The sequence below is a fragment of the Mustela nigripes genome, chromosome 4 (assembly GCF_022355385.1).
Source record: "Mustela nigripes isolate SB6536 chromosome 4, MUSNIG.SB6536, whole genome shotgun sequence".
NCBI classification, from domain to species: domain Eukaryota; kingdom Metazoa; phylum Chordata; class Mammalia; order Carnivora; family Mustelidae; genus Mustela; species Mustela nigripes.
In genome coordinates, this window is record NC_081560.1 from 85,390,049 (window position 1) to 85,407,023 (window position 16,975).

Here is a 16,975-nt window from a genome sequence, read left to right on the forward strand (position 1 = left end):
ATATCCAGGCACTCAGGGTGCCTGGGTGGCTCAGTGGGTTAAAGCCTCTGCCTTCAGCTCAGGTCATGATCCCAGGGTCCTGGGATCGAGCCCCGCATCGGGCTCTCCGCTCCATGGGTAGCCTGCTTCTCTTTCTCTCTCTCTGCCTGCCTCTCTGCCTACTTGTGATCTCTGCCTATCAAATAAATAAATAAAATTGTTAAAGAAAATCCAGGCACTCAACAATGTAACTTACAAAATATCCAGCCTATAATAAAAAAAGTACTGTAACTGTGAAAAGCAGGAAAATCTGACACATAACCAAGAGAAAAATTTTTTAAAAATGTAAGCACCGAGAGATATTACAGGGATAATAGGCCTAGAAGAAAAGTCCTTTTGATGAAGTTCTAGAACCTAGGTGAGGTTCGGTGGGCTGAGGTCCGGAGCCAATGACCAAGAAAGAATTCTTGAGACATCTTTGGTGCAAAATGGTGGTCCCCACAGGACCCGTGGGCAGGAAGAGCTGCTGCCCCAGGTTGTGAGGGATGGCAGGTTCTGTACCTTGCGGTTGGGGGAAGGTGAGGGGAAGGGAGGTTTCAACGGAGCTTTCATATGCTAAAGAGGGCCTACAAGGTGCTGGGATACTCGAGGCCTTGTGGCTTGATCAGTGTTGTCTTTGGGCAAGCATTCACATTTCTGCTACTGAAAGACTCCTCCCCTAGAAGATAGATAGGATAACTAACCGCTTGTTTGCTTTTCTGTGAACCGCTGGCTTTTAGGTGTAGATTAGGTTATTAATTGCGTGATTAATTGCTCTCTTGCCCTTCTGTAACTGCTTGGCTTATAGAAATAATAGAGACGCCATGATGGCATTCCTACCTTCCCCCTTCTTGTTCCCCTTTCCCACCTCTCTCCTCCCGCGCGCGGGCCCTCAGAACCAATCAGCTTGTTCCCCCTTCCCGCCTCTCTCTTTCGCACGCGCGGGTCCCCAAAGCCAATCAGCAAACTCCACGTATGCCTTTTTCAAAAGTTCTAATTGTCAACCAATCAGTTGCGCCCCACCCAAAACTTGTTTGTACCTGTCTATAAAAACCCGGCACCACCCCAGCCGGGGGTGCTCAGCTAGCAGGAGCTGCCGACCACCCGCAGGCGCGCGCTGACCACCCGCAGGCGCCTGCGTAACAATAAAGAACCTCTTGCTGATTGCATCCAGTGGCAGTGTTGGATTCTTGGGTAAGGGGATCCGCGGGTCTTTCACTACCAAGCCTCTTTGTTAGTGAGATTTGGGTTTAGAAGAAATTTAACTTTATTTAGGGCTTGAGGAATTGAGTTATTTGCCTCTGGAAACTTGTGCTATTGATAAAGTAACTTCTTTGTTAGTAGATCTCTAGGACATTTGTAAACCGAGGGAGATTGTCTTGCAGGATTGTGATCTCTGCAAGTTAACTATTTGTTTCTCGTTTATGGCAGTCAGGGGTGCCTGAGGAATGTCACACGCGTTACCAAGGGGAGGGGAGCGGTTGGAGAGGGGGTGCAAGGTGCCAGCTTTTGCTTTGTCCTCAGCCAGCCTCCTGCTCCCTCATCACTTTAAAGCAGCTTTTATTTTTAAAAAAATGTTTAAGGATTTCAATGAAAAATAAAGGAGAGAGGTGGAAATTTGAAAAATGAAACAAATTAAACTTCTGGAGATGAATACAGTATTCATAGTGAAAAGGTTCACTTGAAGGGCTTGATAGCAAATTAGACACTGCATTTTTTAGACTAAGAAAACACTATTTAATTCTTTTGGGCAGAGGCAGTCAACAATAACAACGACAAAAAATCCCTACTATAAAACTAGCCAGATGCTACTAATGACCAATGATTTTCTTGCTATACACTATGAGCAAATTATTGCTGATTGTGCCTTTTCCCCTGTCCATCTCTTTCTGAGATGCTTCTAAAGTCAAGATAGACTACATGCATTTTTTTTTAAGATTTTATTTATTTATTTGACAGAGAGAAATCACAAGTAGATGGAGAGGCAGGCAGAGAGAGAGAGGGAAGCAGGCTCTCCGCTGAGCAGAGAGCCCGATGCGGGACTCGATCCCAGGACTCTGAGATCATGACCTGAGCCAAAGGCAGCGGCTTAACCCACTGAGCCACCCAGGCGCCCCTAGACTACATGCATTTTTTTCCCTTTAAAGTAGTTGAAGATTAAAGAGATTAATGAAAGCCAGTAAGAATTAGAAAACATTCTAATTCATTTCATTTTCAAAATTCAGCAACGCGTTGCTGGCTATCTATTCCACAAATTATTGGTGTCTTTTTTTTTTTTTTTCCAGTTTTGGTGAGTAATGCTCTCTTCACAGGTGATTTGGACAAAAGTTAATGGCTTTTAAAGACAGTTTTGTGTGCAGTGTGCTGAACTTGCAGACGTAGCAATAAACGCTGTTTAAAATGAAGCACAGGAGCACCTGGGTGGCTCAGTCCATTCAACACCTGCCTTTGGCTTGGGTCATGATCTCAGGGTCCTGGGATAGAGCCCCTCATCACATCGGGCTCCCTGCAGGGCAGGAAGTTTGCTTGTCTTCTCTCTACCCCTCCCCCGCTTGTGCTAGCTCACTCAAATAAATAAATAAAATCTTTAAAATAAAAAAATAAACAAATGAATAAAATGAAGAAGCACAGAAAGAAAAATAAACTAACAAAAAATTAATAGGAATTAAATGACCTGTGGGAAAATATTAATTTGTCTAAGCAAAGTAGACATCTATGCCAAGGTGAAGGTGCAGGGGAGCTCTATTGGCCCAGAGCAGGATATCAAAACTGGGGTCTATAAAGGACTATCCACTCGGTGGATAACCCTGCGCAGGGTTTTGGAGTCCAAGATAGGTGAGGAGGGGTGTTCCTAAGAAAGAATGGCTGAGAGGAATTTCAGAGCCCAGATGGGAAAAGGAAGGCAAATGAGGACACATGGCTCACTCTGGGCTATTGAAGCCCCAAGGAAATGAGGTTCAAGAAGAAGACATCATCTGCCCAGTGCAGACAGTCAGAGAGTAAGCAAGGTGAGGAGGGCATCCATCCACGTGGAAGGATATCTCAGTGTAGAAACTAGGGGCCTAAGAGGGATGAGGAGGGTGTTCCTAATGAGAGGAAGGCAGAGAGGGAGGTTAGACCTGAGTAGGACAAAGAAGGTGAAACAAGGAAAGAAAACCCTGTGCAAGGGGCCAAGTAGGATGTGGAGCGTGCCTCTGTGTGGGCAGATGGCACGGAGTGACAGAGCCTATGCAGTGTAAGGAAGGACAGAGTCTATGTGGCGTAAGGAGGCGATCCCCAAGGAGGGGCAGCTTATGCATGCATTGTCAGAGCCTGCATAGGACAAGGAGGGGATCTACCTAGGAAGTGCTCAGTATAGTGTGTCTTAGCCCAAAGTTATTAAGGAATCCACGCAGTGGGGAAGGCAATGGCCACATGGTGTCAGAGCCTGAGCCCCTAAGAGGGTGGCCTGGCAAGGGATGTCAAAGTCTGAGCACAATGAAGAAAGGAGGGGGTAGTGGCAACAAACTGTGTGACTGGTGACACACGGGGGGATGGTCAAATAAGTAAAGAGATGAAGAATAATGAAGGCTAGGATCCTCACTGCTGAAGAAGGACACTGCAAATATGGGATGAGAGAGAACTAGAACGAACCTTATGGTTCAAAAATAAAACTGCAAGTATCTGGGTGCTATTTAGGTTTATAGCTACTTAGAGTCTCTCATTTTTCCTACCAAGAAGACCTAAGGGGACGTGACACTGCAATGGCAACGAACACAGCTAGTGCTCATGGTTTCTATGTACACTTGCCATTGAGAAGGATTTAGGGACTTTTGGAGAAATGACTTATCCACGGTGGGACAAGGAAAGTACGAGGTGAGCCTGTACTATTTCCTTACTTTATAGCTGTGCTATAAAGTAAGGAAATACTGAAGAAATGATGGACACAGAAGGCAACTTGACTTTGTCCAAATCTAGGACAGTTTGGGCAGCAAAATAATTAGAGTAATGGATTATAACCCACAAATAAAATGGAAAACCGGGAATCCATACTGATGTAAATAAACAAACTGAAATGAATAGGAATACTTATATAATGTTAAAGTAGCAGTAACATGCATATCATTTACAAAGGAGGTGACTGAATTGTAGTGAAGAAGCCTGACTGACAGACACCACTATCATCACGTGATCAAAGTGACCATCCCCAATCATAGGCAAATCCAAATCCTGTCACTGATATGCTACAATGGGAAGAGCACAGCGTGATGTCTGTGGTATTTTTTTTTAATATTTTATTTATTTATTCACGAGAGACAGAGAGAGCGGCAGAGGGAGAAAAAGGTTTCCCACGGAGCAGAGACCCTGACATGGGACTCAATCCCAGAACCCCGGGATCATGACCTGAGTGAAGTCAGACGCTTACCCATCTGAGCCACCCGTGTGCCCTGTCCATGGTATTTCTAATGAAAATGCATAACCTGAGTATATTCTTGAGGAAACACCAAATAAGCTCAAGTTGAGAGATATTCCACAATAAAACGGACCTAATTTTCCTGTGAAGATCGTGAAAATTAAAAGGCTGAGGGGCTGTTGCAAATGGAAGGAGAATTCAGGAGACATAGTAACCAATTGTTATGTGTGATTCTAGACTGAATTCTTCTGAATTACTGGGACATTATTAGAACAACTGGGGAACCTGAACTGGGGAGGCCTGGGTGGCTCAGTGGGTTAAGCCGCTGCCTTCGGCTCAGGTCATGATCTCAGGGTCCTGGGATCGAGTCCCGCATCCGGCTCTCTGCTCAGCGGGGAGCCTGCTTCCCTCTCTCTCTCTGCCTGCCTCTCCATCTACTTGTGATTTCTCTCTGTCAAATAAATAAATAAAATCTTTAAAAAAAAAAAAAAAACCTGAACTGGGTTTGAGGATTTTGATGGTTGCCTCTAAGGGAATGCTCTTGTTCACAGGAATAAACCAATAGCAGTCAGTGACGATGAGGTCTTATGTCGGCAAATTACTTTCAATACCGTTGAGGAAATGTTCTCTGTACAGTACTTGCAACCTGTCTAGAAGCTTCAGATTGTTAAAAGTAAAATGTATTGAAAGTTTTACTTCTTTCTTACCAGTTTGGATGCCTTTTATTTCTTTTGTCTGATTGCTGCACCTAGGACTTCCAGCAGTATGTTGAATAAAGATGGTAAGAATGATCATGCTTGTCTTGTTCTTAGAGGAAAAGCTCTCAATTTTTTCATCATTGAGTATGGTGTTAGTTGTGGGTTTTTCATAAATGGCCTTTATTCTCTTGAGGCATGTTCCCTCTAAATCCACTTTGTTGGTGTTGTGGTTTTTTTTTTTTTTTTTTTTTTTATCATGAATGGATGCTGTACTTTGTCCAGTGCTCTTTCTACATCTATTGGGATTATCATGAGGGTTTTATCCTTTTGTTGATGTGATGTATCATGTTGATTGATTTCCAGATGTTGAACCACTTATGTATCCCCGCAATAAATTCCACTCAGTCATGGAGAATGTTTTTTAATGGACTGTTGGGTTCAGCTTGCTATTTTGTTGAGGATTTTTGCATCTATGTTCATCAGAGATATTGGCCTACAGTTTTCTTCTTTTGTTGTGTCTTTGTCCGGTTTTGGTATCAGAGTAATCTGGCGTCATAGGATGAATTTGGAAGTTTTTCCTTCCCTTCCATTTTCTGGAATAGTTTGAGAAGAAGAGATATTAACGCTTTTTTAAATGTTAGGTAGAATTCATCTCTGAAGCCATCTGGTGCTAGACTTTAAATTACTGGGAGTTTTAAATTACTGATTCCACTTCATTGCTCATAATCAGTCTGTTCAAAAAAAATTTTTTTTTTCTTGAATCAGTTTTGGAAGGTTATATGTGTCTAAGAACTTATCCACTTCTTCTAGGTTGTCCAATTTGTTGACATCTTATTTTTCACGATTATCTCTTATAATCTTTTGTACTTCTGTGGCATTGGTCATTATATCTCCTCTTTCGTTTCTGATTTCTGTTTATTTGAGTCCTCTCTCTTTTTTTCTTGACCAGTTTGGTGGAAGGTTTGTTTATCCTTGCAAAGAACCAGCTCCTATTAATTAATTGAATTCAAATAATGAAAAAAAGAAACAACTCCTGGTTTCATTGATCTTTTCTATTGTGGGTGGCTTTTTTTTTTTTTTTGGACTCAATTTCATTTATTTCAGGTCTAATCTTTATTATTTCCTTCCTTCTACATGACATGAGACTGTATATAGAAAAAACAAAAGACTTTACTTAAAAACTACCAGAATGAGTAAATGATTTCAGTAAAGTCACGGGATACAAAATTAATACAGAACTCTGTTGCATTTCTATACACTAATGAAATAGCAGAAAGAAAAAAAAATTAAAAACAATCCCATTTACAATTGCATCAAAAAGGGGCGCCTGGGTGGCTCAGTGGGTTAAGCCACTGCCTTCGGCTCAGGTCATGATCTCAGGGTCCTGGGATCGAGTCCCGCATCGGGATCTCTGCTCAGCAGGGAGCCTGCTTCCTTCTCTCTCTCTCTCTCTGCCTGCCTCTCAGTGTACTTGTAATTTCTCTCTGTCAAATAAATAAATAAAATCTTTAAAAAAAAAAAAAAAAAACAATTGCATCAAAAAGAATAAAATTCCTAAGAATAAACCAAGGAGGTGAAAGACCTATATACCAAAAACTATAAAACACTGATGTGAGAAATTGATGATGACACAATCAAATAGAAAGATATTCCATGCTCATGGACTGGAAGAACCGATATTGTTTTGTTTTTTTAAAAGATTTTATTTATTTATTTGACAGACAAAGATCACAAGTAGGCAGAGAGGCAGGCAGAGAGAGAGAGAGGGAAGGGAGCAGGCCCCCCGCTAAGCAGAGAGCCTGATGGGGGACTCAATCCCAGGACCCCAAGATCATGACTTGAGCAGAAGGCAGAGGCTTAACCCACTGAGCCACCCAGGCACCCTAGAACTGATATTGTTAAAATGTCCATAGTACCTAAAACAATCTATAGATTTAATGAAATCAGTATCAGAATATGAACAACATTTATCACAGAACTGGAACAAATAATCCTAAAATTTGAATGGAACCGCAAAAGACACGAAGCAGCCAAAGCAAAACTGTAGGTATCACAATCCTGGATTTCAAGATGTATTATATAGCTATAGCATACAAACACTATGATACCCACACAAAAATAGACACACAGATCAAGGGAACAGAATAGAGTCCAGAAATAAACCCATGCTTATATGGTCAATTAATCTATGACAAAGGAAGAAAGAATATACAATAGGGAAAAGACAATCTCTTCAACAAATGATGTTGGGAAAACTGGACAGCAACATGCAAAAGAATGAACCTGAACCACTTTCTTACACCATGCTCAAAAATAAACACAAAATGGATTAAAGACCTAAATATGATACCTGAAACTATAAAACTCCTTGAAGAAAACATAGGCAGTAATTTCTTTGACATTGGCCATGGAAGCATTTTTCTAGATATGTCTCCCCAGACAAGCAAAATAAAACAAAATTAAACTATTGGGACTATGCTAAAATAAAAAGCTTTTGCACAGTGAAGGAAACCGTCAATAAAATGACAAGGCAACCTACTGAATGGGAGAAGATATTTGCAAATGATATATCTGATAAGGGTTAATATCCAAAGTATACAAAGAACTTATACAACTCAACATCAAAAAGACAAATCATCTGATTTAAGAATGGGCAAAAGATATGAACAGACATTTCTCCAAAGAAGACATACAGAGGACCAACAAACACATGAAAAGATGCTCAGCATCATGGATCATCAGGGAAATGCAAATCAAAACCATAATGAGGTATCACCTCACACCTGCCAGAATGGCTAAAATCAAATGCACAAGTTTTGGATCCCTCATGCACTATTGGTAGGAATGCAAATTGGTATAACCACTGTGGAAAACAGTATGGAATTCCTTAAAAAATTAAAACTAGAATTACCACATGATACAGTAATTCCACTACTGGGTATTCACCCAAAGAAAACGAAAACACTAATTCCAAAGGACATATGTACCCCTATGTTTATTGTGTTATTTACAATAGCTGAAATATGGAAACAACCCAAGTGTCCATCCTAGATGAATGGTTAAAGAAGTAGTATATGTACAATGGAATATTACCAAGCCATAAAAAAGAACAAGATCTTGTCATTTGCAAAACATGGATAGACTTAGGGGGTATGATGTTAAGTGAAATGAGTTAGAGAAGTACACTTATATGTGAAATGTAAGAAACAAAGCAAATGAACAAACAAAGAAAAAAAAGACAAACAAAAAATCAGACTTTTAAATACCTCTGGTGGTTGCCAGAGGAGAGGTGGGTGGAAGGATGGGTGAAATGAATCAAGCAGATTAAGAGCACACTTATTGTGACAAGTGCCGAGTAATGCACGGAACTGTTGAATCATTACATTGTACACCTGAAACTAATATAACACTGTATGTTAATTACACATCAATAAAAAATAAATAACAAAAGAAGGATATGCTGAATAAAGTATAATTGACTATTTAAAGCAAAAATAATACATTATAGGGTTTATAAACACCTGCCGATATAATGCATGGCAATAACAGTGGGAAGCACAGGAGAAGGAAAATGAAAGCATATTCTTGTTAGGATATTACCTTATATGTAAAGTAGAAAATTACGTGAAGGTGTAATCTGTGATGAATTGAAAACCCCAGTGCAGCCACTGATAAAGGAAACAAAGAAACTTTAGCAATGAATAGTGTGAGAATTCAAAGACAAAAGAACGGCCATATCAGTGTAAGAAAGAGTGTGATGCGGCTTAGAAAAAACAATAAGAATAACATATTAATATGACACAAAAAGAGAAATAATTAGGACAAGAGTGCTAGGCTTGGTTATACAGAGCTCTGAAGCTTCTCTCACGGAAAGACTGTACAGACAAAACTGAAGGCAAGCGTCAGGTGTAGGAGGGAAATCTCTGATATGTTCCAGGCAAAGGGTTTGATATTACCAATATACAAAGAGCTATTACAAACCAGCAAGCAAATTGTGGGAATTCCAATTTCAAAATGAACAAGATAAAATAGACACTTTATAAAGAGGAAATTATGGGCGAAAATATCCTTATCCTAACTCTATGTGATACGTAAAATGCTGGACTAGACATAGACGTATAGAAACCCTGTCCCCAAATAGAACTTGAGCTTAATTTTGCACATTCAGTGGGGTGTATTTAACGCACGGGATTTTATAATGTGAAGCTTTCATTGATCAGAATAAGGTGGTATTTTATAACTCTTCTACCATTTCCCAGGCAGTCTCACAAAGAAATTATTTATCTATCAAATTAGGAGAGAATATAACTTATAGTTGGAATTATGGCTCATTTTTCAGAGATCAATTCAGTGAATTGTAAGCTGTAACTACATGATTCTATGAATTCACAATCTAGGGGGAAAAGATACTACAAATATTTCATCTAATTGAAAGGTGCACTATATCCCAGAGTGAAGGCATCATGTGAAATTTTAAAAATTAGGGATTAAAAATGAAAAAGTGTGTGCTGCAATAGCTAAAACCTGTTCCACCTTAAATGACAATGTATGCTTGAAGGAGGACTGTTTTCCTTCCCTTCTTATTTCCTGTAGCTTTACTTTCTCCACTTTTGATTGCTAGAGTCATCTTACAGCCATCCAAAAGGATGACCTCTAAAAATATGAGTTGAACCCTCAGCTAGTTGTAAAAAAACACGTTTCTTTGAAATAGGATTCCCATCATTCATGACAGGTTTATAAAACCACTCTTTACATAAACATTATGAAGTTATGATGCATGAATTCATACGAACCCGTGAGATCACTCTTTCGGGGAACAGCGAAATGTCACATTCAGGAACCTTGCTTCCAAGAGAGACTTCAGATGCACTGTGTTCAGGAAATGGGAATTCTTCCTTAGCAACAACGTCGCATTTTAACTTGCTTCTCCATTTCAGCAACTGAAGTTCATGTTTTAATATCTGCCATGAAAATAACCGGCAAATTCCATGTCATCATTGTGAAGGTTAAATGAGATATGTGTAAAGCACAGCACTCGACACCATGATAGAACCAAATAAACATTCTGTATTATTGTCATCCCTGCTTTGTAAACTGCCTTTGTCCATAGTGGGGTGATATGCTCCAGACCACCAGAGCATTAGAGATCATTCCCATGTGTTGTCAGACATCAGTGGCCTAGGCAGCAACTTCGATGATGTGGTCCAGCCTCCTCTTTTAGATGAAGAAGCCAAAACCCACAGAGTCAAGGTTCTAGTAATGACTGACGGGATATTTGGGGTATGGAAAGGAGGTGGTTAGCACGGAGATAAAAAAGGAGAGGCAGAGGAAAGCATTTGGGGTCTTGCCTGATTTACTGTTACAAGAAGTCCCCATTCTAACGCTGAATACGCTCCTTAAAACTGCATAATCAAGAAAAAACCATAAGGATAAATAAATGTTACACACACACACGAGCCTAAGGAAGGGCACACATTGGAGAAGATTAGTGCATAGAAGTGTTCCCTGCGTTCTCTGCGCAGCACACACCAGCCATGCTCACTTCACCCACTTAAGTGAGAGATTGTTAGGCCAAGAAATCACATAGCTAGAAGTAAATGTTTTCTCTAAACACCCAACTAACTGTACAGTATACATCTACATTATGTGTTATTATTTACATTAATATGTATCAACTATTGCATGCAACACATTATGCTCAGGGTATGGGGGTGATTAAGAAAACAATACTGCCTCCAAGATGTTCAGTTCAAGCGGGGTGTGAAAGGGGCAGACTAGTCATGTACGGTTGCATATTTCACCATTAGACAATCAGTGAGTCTTGGGGGGAGCCAGGATTAAAATGCTAGCTTAGTGCACAGTGTCGAAAATCACTGAACAGGGGCGCCTGGGTGGCTCAGTCAGGAAGCATCTGACTCTTGATTTTGGCTCGGGTCTTGATTTCAGGGTCTTGAGATCAAGCCCCACATCAGGCTCCCTGCTCAGTGGGGGGTCTACTTGAGATTCCTTGTCTCTCTCTCCCTCTGCCCATCCTGCCTCCCCCAATGTGCTCTCTCTTTCTCTCTCAAATAAATCTAAACAGAAAGAAAGAAGGAGGGAAGGAAGGAAAGAAAGAGAAAGAAGGGAATAAGGGAAGAAAGAAAGAAAGAAAGAAAGAAAGAAAGAAAGAAAGAAAGAAAGAGAGGAAGAGAGGAAGAAAGGGAAAGGGAGGCAGGAAGGACAGACAAGCGAGCACTGAAGAAGCAGACTAAAACAGTGGTTACCTAAAGTGTAACTGTTGAACTGGCAACACTGAACATGAACTAGTAACATTGAATGTGTACTTCACAAATGCTAAAGGACATCCTAGAAGAACACCATGATATCAGTAGGGACAGATTTGCAGAGAGCAAGAACTGTGCTTTATGCATCTCAGTGTCCTCTGTAGACTTTAGCACTGTTTCCAGCATAAATCTTTGTATACCCTCTTGGTACGTGTGTTGTATCATCGCTGTCAGCATCTGAACCCGTTAGCGGTGGGAGGGCATTGATCCTGCCCTCCACTAGGCAACGACTAAAGAGGGAGTTTAATTTCTTATTTTTCTCTTTTTTATTTATCCCGACTTTGTCTTTCAAGACTATTGATAAAACATTACCTATGAAGTAATATAACTAAAAAAAAAATCCACTTTTCTATGTCTGATCCTAATAGTTACTGTGAGTGTTCTAAAACAACATTAAGTAATAAGGTATTAACAGCTTAAGCAAACCAGAAATATTTTTAAGTTTGGAGGAATTTGCTTGGGTCCTCTATTTTAATTGCTTTAATTAAAATGTCCCAGTTAAGAATGATCCTTTAGTTTAGCAATTTAAAGATTTTTATTTATTTATTTGACAGACAGATATCACAAGTAGGCCAAGAAGCAGGCAGAGAGAGAGAGAGAAGTGGGCTCCCCGCTGAGCAGAGCTCCATCCCAGGACCCTGGGACCATGACCTGAGCTGAAGGCAGAGGTTTTAACCCACTGAGCCACCCAGGCACCCCCATGAGTTTAGCAATTTAGTAATTTTTTAAATAATTTATATTAAAATTATAATTTATTATATTGAAGGTTGAAAAAGAATAACAATCTAATCTTATCTAGGACAGAAAAAAATTTATTCAGTTTTTATCATATCAAATGGTTTCTCTTCCATTTTAAATTCTTTTTTTTTTTAAGATTTTATTTATTTTTATTTAACAGACAGAGATCACAAGTAGGCAGAGAGGCAGGCAAAGAGAGAGAGGAAGAAGCAGGTTCCCTGCTGAGCAGAGAGCTGAATGCGGGGCTCGATCCCAGGACCCTAGGACCATGACCTGAGCCAAAGACAGAGGCTTTAACCCCCTGAGCGACCCAGGCACCCCTCTCTTCTATTTTAGACATCTATATCTATCTAAACACTTACTTAAACAAAATTCTTCATTTTTACCAATAATTTTAAATAAAATGTTGAAATGATTTTTTCTCAGTGTTCAGAGTTGAAATGAAATAACAGAATTTATTAGAAAATATTTTTTGTAGCTGAAGGAAAATTTAAATTATTCAATTAAAAGAATAAAGACCCCATCAAAATTATATAATATTGGGGCACCTGGGTGGCTCAGTCCGTTAAGCACCTGTCTTCAGCTCAGTTCATGGCCTCAGGGTCCTGGGATGGAGCCCCACCATCGAGCCGTGCCTCCAGCTCCCCACAGAGCAGGGAGTCTGCTTCTCCTTCTCCCTCTCACTCTTGTCTCTCCACCCAGTTCATGCACACACATGCACAGTCTCTCTCAAATAAATAAGTAAAATATTTTTTAAGTGCCTAATATTTAATATTTTCATACTTCCCAGGCATAGCATTATTATCTGAAGCAACATCAATATAACAACCAAATTCAGTTTCTAAAAAAATTAAGTTTCCAAGATACCATACCAGCTCCTCTTCGTTCTTCTTATACTTATGTTGTGCTTTATCCCTCCACTTGGTTAGGATAGCTAATAGCTTGTAACGGCGGCACATCCTTCGTATCCGCACTAGTGTAACTAAAGAAAAGTCATTAGATTATTGTATATATATAAGGATGTTTCCTAAAAACAATGTTTAATATTCTATCATGTTTATAATATAAACTAATATTGTGTCTGGCGGGTTTTGTTTGATTTTAATTATATCTAAAATTAATTACTTTTGGCAGCAGTACATCTTTACTCCTGAAACTTTATTAACCTGTAAACATCACATTTGCCCTTGGAAATTGAGAAATTGCACCCAGGGATGCCTGGGTGGCACAACAGGTTAAGCGTTTTCCTTTAGCTCAGTTCATGATCCCCGGGTCCTGGGATCGAGTCCCACATCAGGCTCCCTGCTCAGCGGGAAGCCTGCTTCTCCCTCTCTCGTTCATGCTTCTCTCTCTCTCAACTCCTCCTCCTTGTGTTCCCTCTCTCGCTGTATCTCTCTGTCAAATAAATAAATAAAATCTTAAAAAAATAAAAATAAAGATGTAATAGATGTAATAACACATCAGGATATATATAGGATACATAACTTTTTCTTTTTCTTTTTTAATATTTTATTTATTTATTTGACAGACAGAGATCACAAGTAGGCCAAGAGGCAGGCAGAGAGAGAGGAAAGGAAGCAAGCTCCCTGCTGGGAAGAGAGCCTGATGTAGGGCTCGATCCCAGGACCCTGGGATCCTGACCTGAGCCGAAGGCAGAGGCTTTAACCCACTGAGCCACCCAGGTGCCCCATAACTTTTCTTTTTTTAATCAAACTGTTCTTTATAAAACCAGAACTCCTAAACTTAATCACAGAAATACAATTATAAGGTAGTATTCTTTTTTTTTTTTTTAAGATTTTACTTATTTGTTTGGTAGACAGAGATCACAAGTAGGCAGAGAGGCAGGCAGAGAGAGAGAAGAAGGGAAGCAGGCTCCCTGCTGAGCAGAGAGCCCGATGCAGGGCTCGATCCAAGGATCCTGGGATCATGACCTGAGCCGAAGGCAGAGGCTTTAACCCACTGAGCCACCCAGGCGCCACATAAGGTAGTATTCTGATTTAGTTAAATGCCCTATGATTAAATAAATTACTCCATTTTATGTTTTAACCAAGGGTCCAAAGCTCAAATACAGGGGTCAGGCCAGGAAGGAGGATGACTAAGGCAGGCCCTGGGGACACCAATGAATAGGGCATTGGCTTCTTTTTTTAAAAAACTCTTTTTTTTTTTTTAAAGATTTTGTTTACTTATTTGACAGACGGAGATCACAAATAGGCAGAGAGGCAGGCAGAGGGGGGAAGCAGGCTTCCTGCTGAGCAGAGAGCCCGATGCGATGCGGGGCTCCATCCCAGGAACCAGAGATCATGACCTGAGCTGAAGGCAGAGGCTTTAACCCACTGAGACACCCAGGTGCCCCGAGGGCACTGGCTTCTTAACTGAAGCCAGTTGCTTCCTCTCTGAATTAGAGGCCCATCAATCTTACTTTTAAACCCTCAGAGGGCACCTGGGGGGCATTCAACTCTTGATTACCACTCTGGTTGTGATCTCAGGGTCATGAGATGGAGCCCCACCTCAGGGTATGGAGTCTGCTTGAGATTTTCTCTCTCCCTCTCCCACTTCTCCTCCCCCGCCCCACGCTCCCGTGTGCATGCTCTTGCTCTCTCTCTCTCTTCCTCTCTAAAAAAAGAATTAAAAAAAAAATTTCAGAGGGCTCACTGTGACTGAGGTACCAAGAGTAACTGATCAAGAGGAAATGATTCTCTGATTTGCAACAGCCATAAACCAGTATTTGGTAAGTGGCTAAAATCTGAGCAAAAGGCTGGGGTTCCCTATCCCTGCCTCCAAGATCATGTACATGCCCTCTCTATACTATCAAGGATTTAAGGAAAGGAAAATGCATTTTCTTTGTTTCCTCATGTATCCATTCAGTGAAATATCTCTAAGGAATGGAAAATTCTCTGCAAGAAATAGTCAGTTTGGGTACCTATCATATACCAGCTTTCTCTGAGTAAAAATGATGATCGTAGATCCTATTTATATTTGTACATATATCACACAAATCCATACAGAATTTTTATTTCAAACATGCCTGTTTTCTGTTACAAGAAAACCCTTTGAGACAAATGTCATTTAAATGTAAGACATTTAATTAGTGGCTTTTTGTCACATTTCATGACAGTTCTCTAGACATAATAAAAAATTCTCAGTAAAAACTGCTTAATTTTTTTGTTAAGATTTTTATTTATTTATTTATTTGACGGAGAGAGAGAGAGAGACCACAAGTAGGCAGAGAGGCAGACAGAGCGAGAGGGAGAACCAGGTTCCCCGCTGAGCAGAGAGCCCGGTGCAGGACTCGATCTCAGGATTCTGAGATCATGACCTGAGCTTAAGGCAGAGGCTTAACCCACCGAGCCACCCAGCCACCCGCAAACTGTGTAATTGTTAAATGTGTTGATTCTTTGAATAAGCAATACAAAAACTAACCGTTACTATGCAAGGATTTACCTGTAAGTAGTTTTTTTTGACCTTCTGTATAAGAGTGCCAGAGACGAAAGATGTATTTTTGAAGTCTGAAATTGTCATATTCCCTAGCTTTTTCCATCTTTTCAGCCAGTTCATCTTCACTTATAAGAGGTATTGCTATGTCTCTCCATGTGCTATAGGCAGTAAATACAGAAAAATAGTATTTTGATAATATCAGTGGCAATACCTTCCTAATAAATGGAGAGGGAGAAGGAGTAACAATACCTCCTGTATTGCTTCAAATACCACAGAATAGAAAGAAATTGTTCGATTATTGTTACTGTTCTAGCTACTTCTTGTGTTTCCTTTGAGCTTGTACTTCCCTTTGCTATATTTCTAAAACCCAGTAAAGGTCTGAAATTCGGAAGGTATTTTTCATAACCTGTTTTTTTTCAAAACCCATTTAGAGGCAAAACTAGACCTGACCTAAAGTAATTTTACTTCAGGGCGCCTGGGTGGCTCAGCTGGTTGAACATCCAGCTCTAGATTTCTAGCAAAACTAGACCTGACCTAAAGTAATTTCACTTCGGGGCGCCTGGGTGGCTTGGCTGGTTGAACATCCAGCTCTAGATTTCAGCTCTAGATTTCAGCTCAAGTCATGACCTTTGGGTCCTGGGATCAAGCCTCACAACAGGCTCTACACTCAGTAGATTCTCTCTCCTTCTCCCTGCTCCCCTCGCACTCTGTCTCTGTCTCTAAAATAAATAAATAAATCTTAAAAGTAAACAAATAAAAATTAAAAACCTAAAGTAATTTTGCATCAAAAATTCTCTGGACTTGACACATAGCTATTTGTAGTCTTTTTAAAATTTCATTTCATAGACATTTCATTTTATATCCATATATAACATATATAATAGAAATACTAATATGCTGCCACAGATACCACTGAAGATGTTATATAATACATAGAATGTGTAGAAATTACCTCTGTAAAATTTTTTTAAGAAAAAGAATCTAAATTTCGAAACATATCTCCAAGGGTTTCAGATGAAGGGATTGTAGACTTACACTTCGAAAAAAAGCAATACCTTGAAGAAGTAAAGAACGTATTTTAACTAAGTAAATGCTAAATAAAAATAAAAGAAATACAGAATGCAAAATGGTGGAAACATGGTTAAATAGATAAAATCAGAATGGCCAAAAATGAGTTGTTCTTCCAATAGAGAATATTAAGAATAAAAACACAAAGGAATAGGATGCGAAAATCACATTCTTACCAAAAGTGGGTCTTTACTAAATGTCCAGTATAAAAAGTACATGCTTTTATCATCAATTCCGGAGTCATCTAAAGTAAATAAATACATTAAATAGCACACATTAGAAATAAATGGAATGCAGAGGCC

At 39.8% G+C, this 16,975-nt stretch overlaps 1 protein-coding gene across 2 annotated transcripts in view; it reads right to left on the minus strand.

Annotated features, from left to right (window-relative positions):
- FBXL13 (F-box and leucine rich repeat protein 13) overlaps nucleotides 1-16,975 on the minus strand; it is a 251,841-nt gene that overhangs the window by 199,278 nt on the left and 35,588 nt on the right. For both annotated transcript variants that reach the window (XM_059396979.1, XM_059396981.1), the window contains 4 exons: nucleotides 16,850-16,917; nucleotides 15,612-15,763; nucleotides 13,043-13,152; nucleotides 9,903-10,070 (listed from right to left, as the gene is read on the minus strand). In XM_059396979.1, coding sequence (XP_059252962.1) covers nucleotides 9,903-10,070; nucleotides 13,043-13,152; nucleotides 15,612-15,763; nucleotides 16,850-16,917 — 498 coding nt within the window. Of the gene's footprint in view, nucleotides 1-9,902; nucleotides 10,071-13,042; nucleotides 13,153-15,611; nucleotides 15,764-16,849; nucleotides 16,918-16,975 lie in introns of those variants that run through there.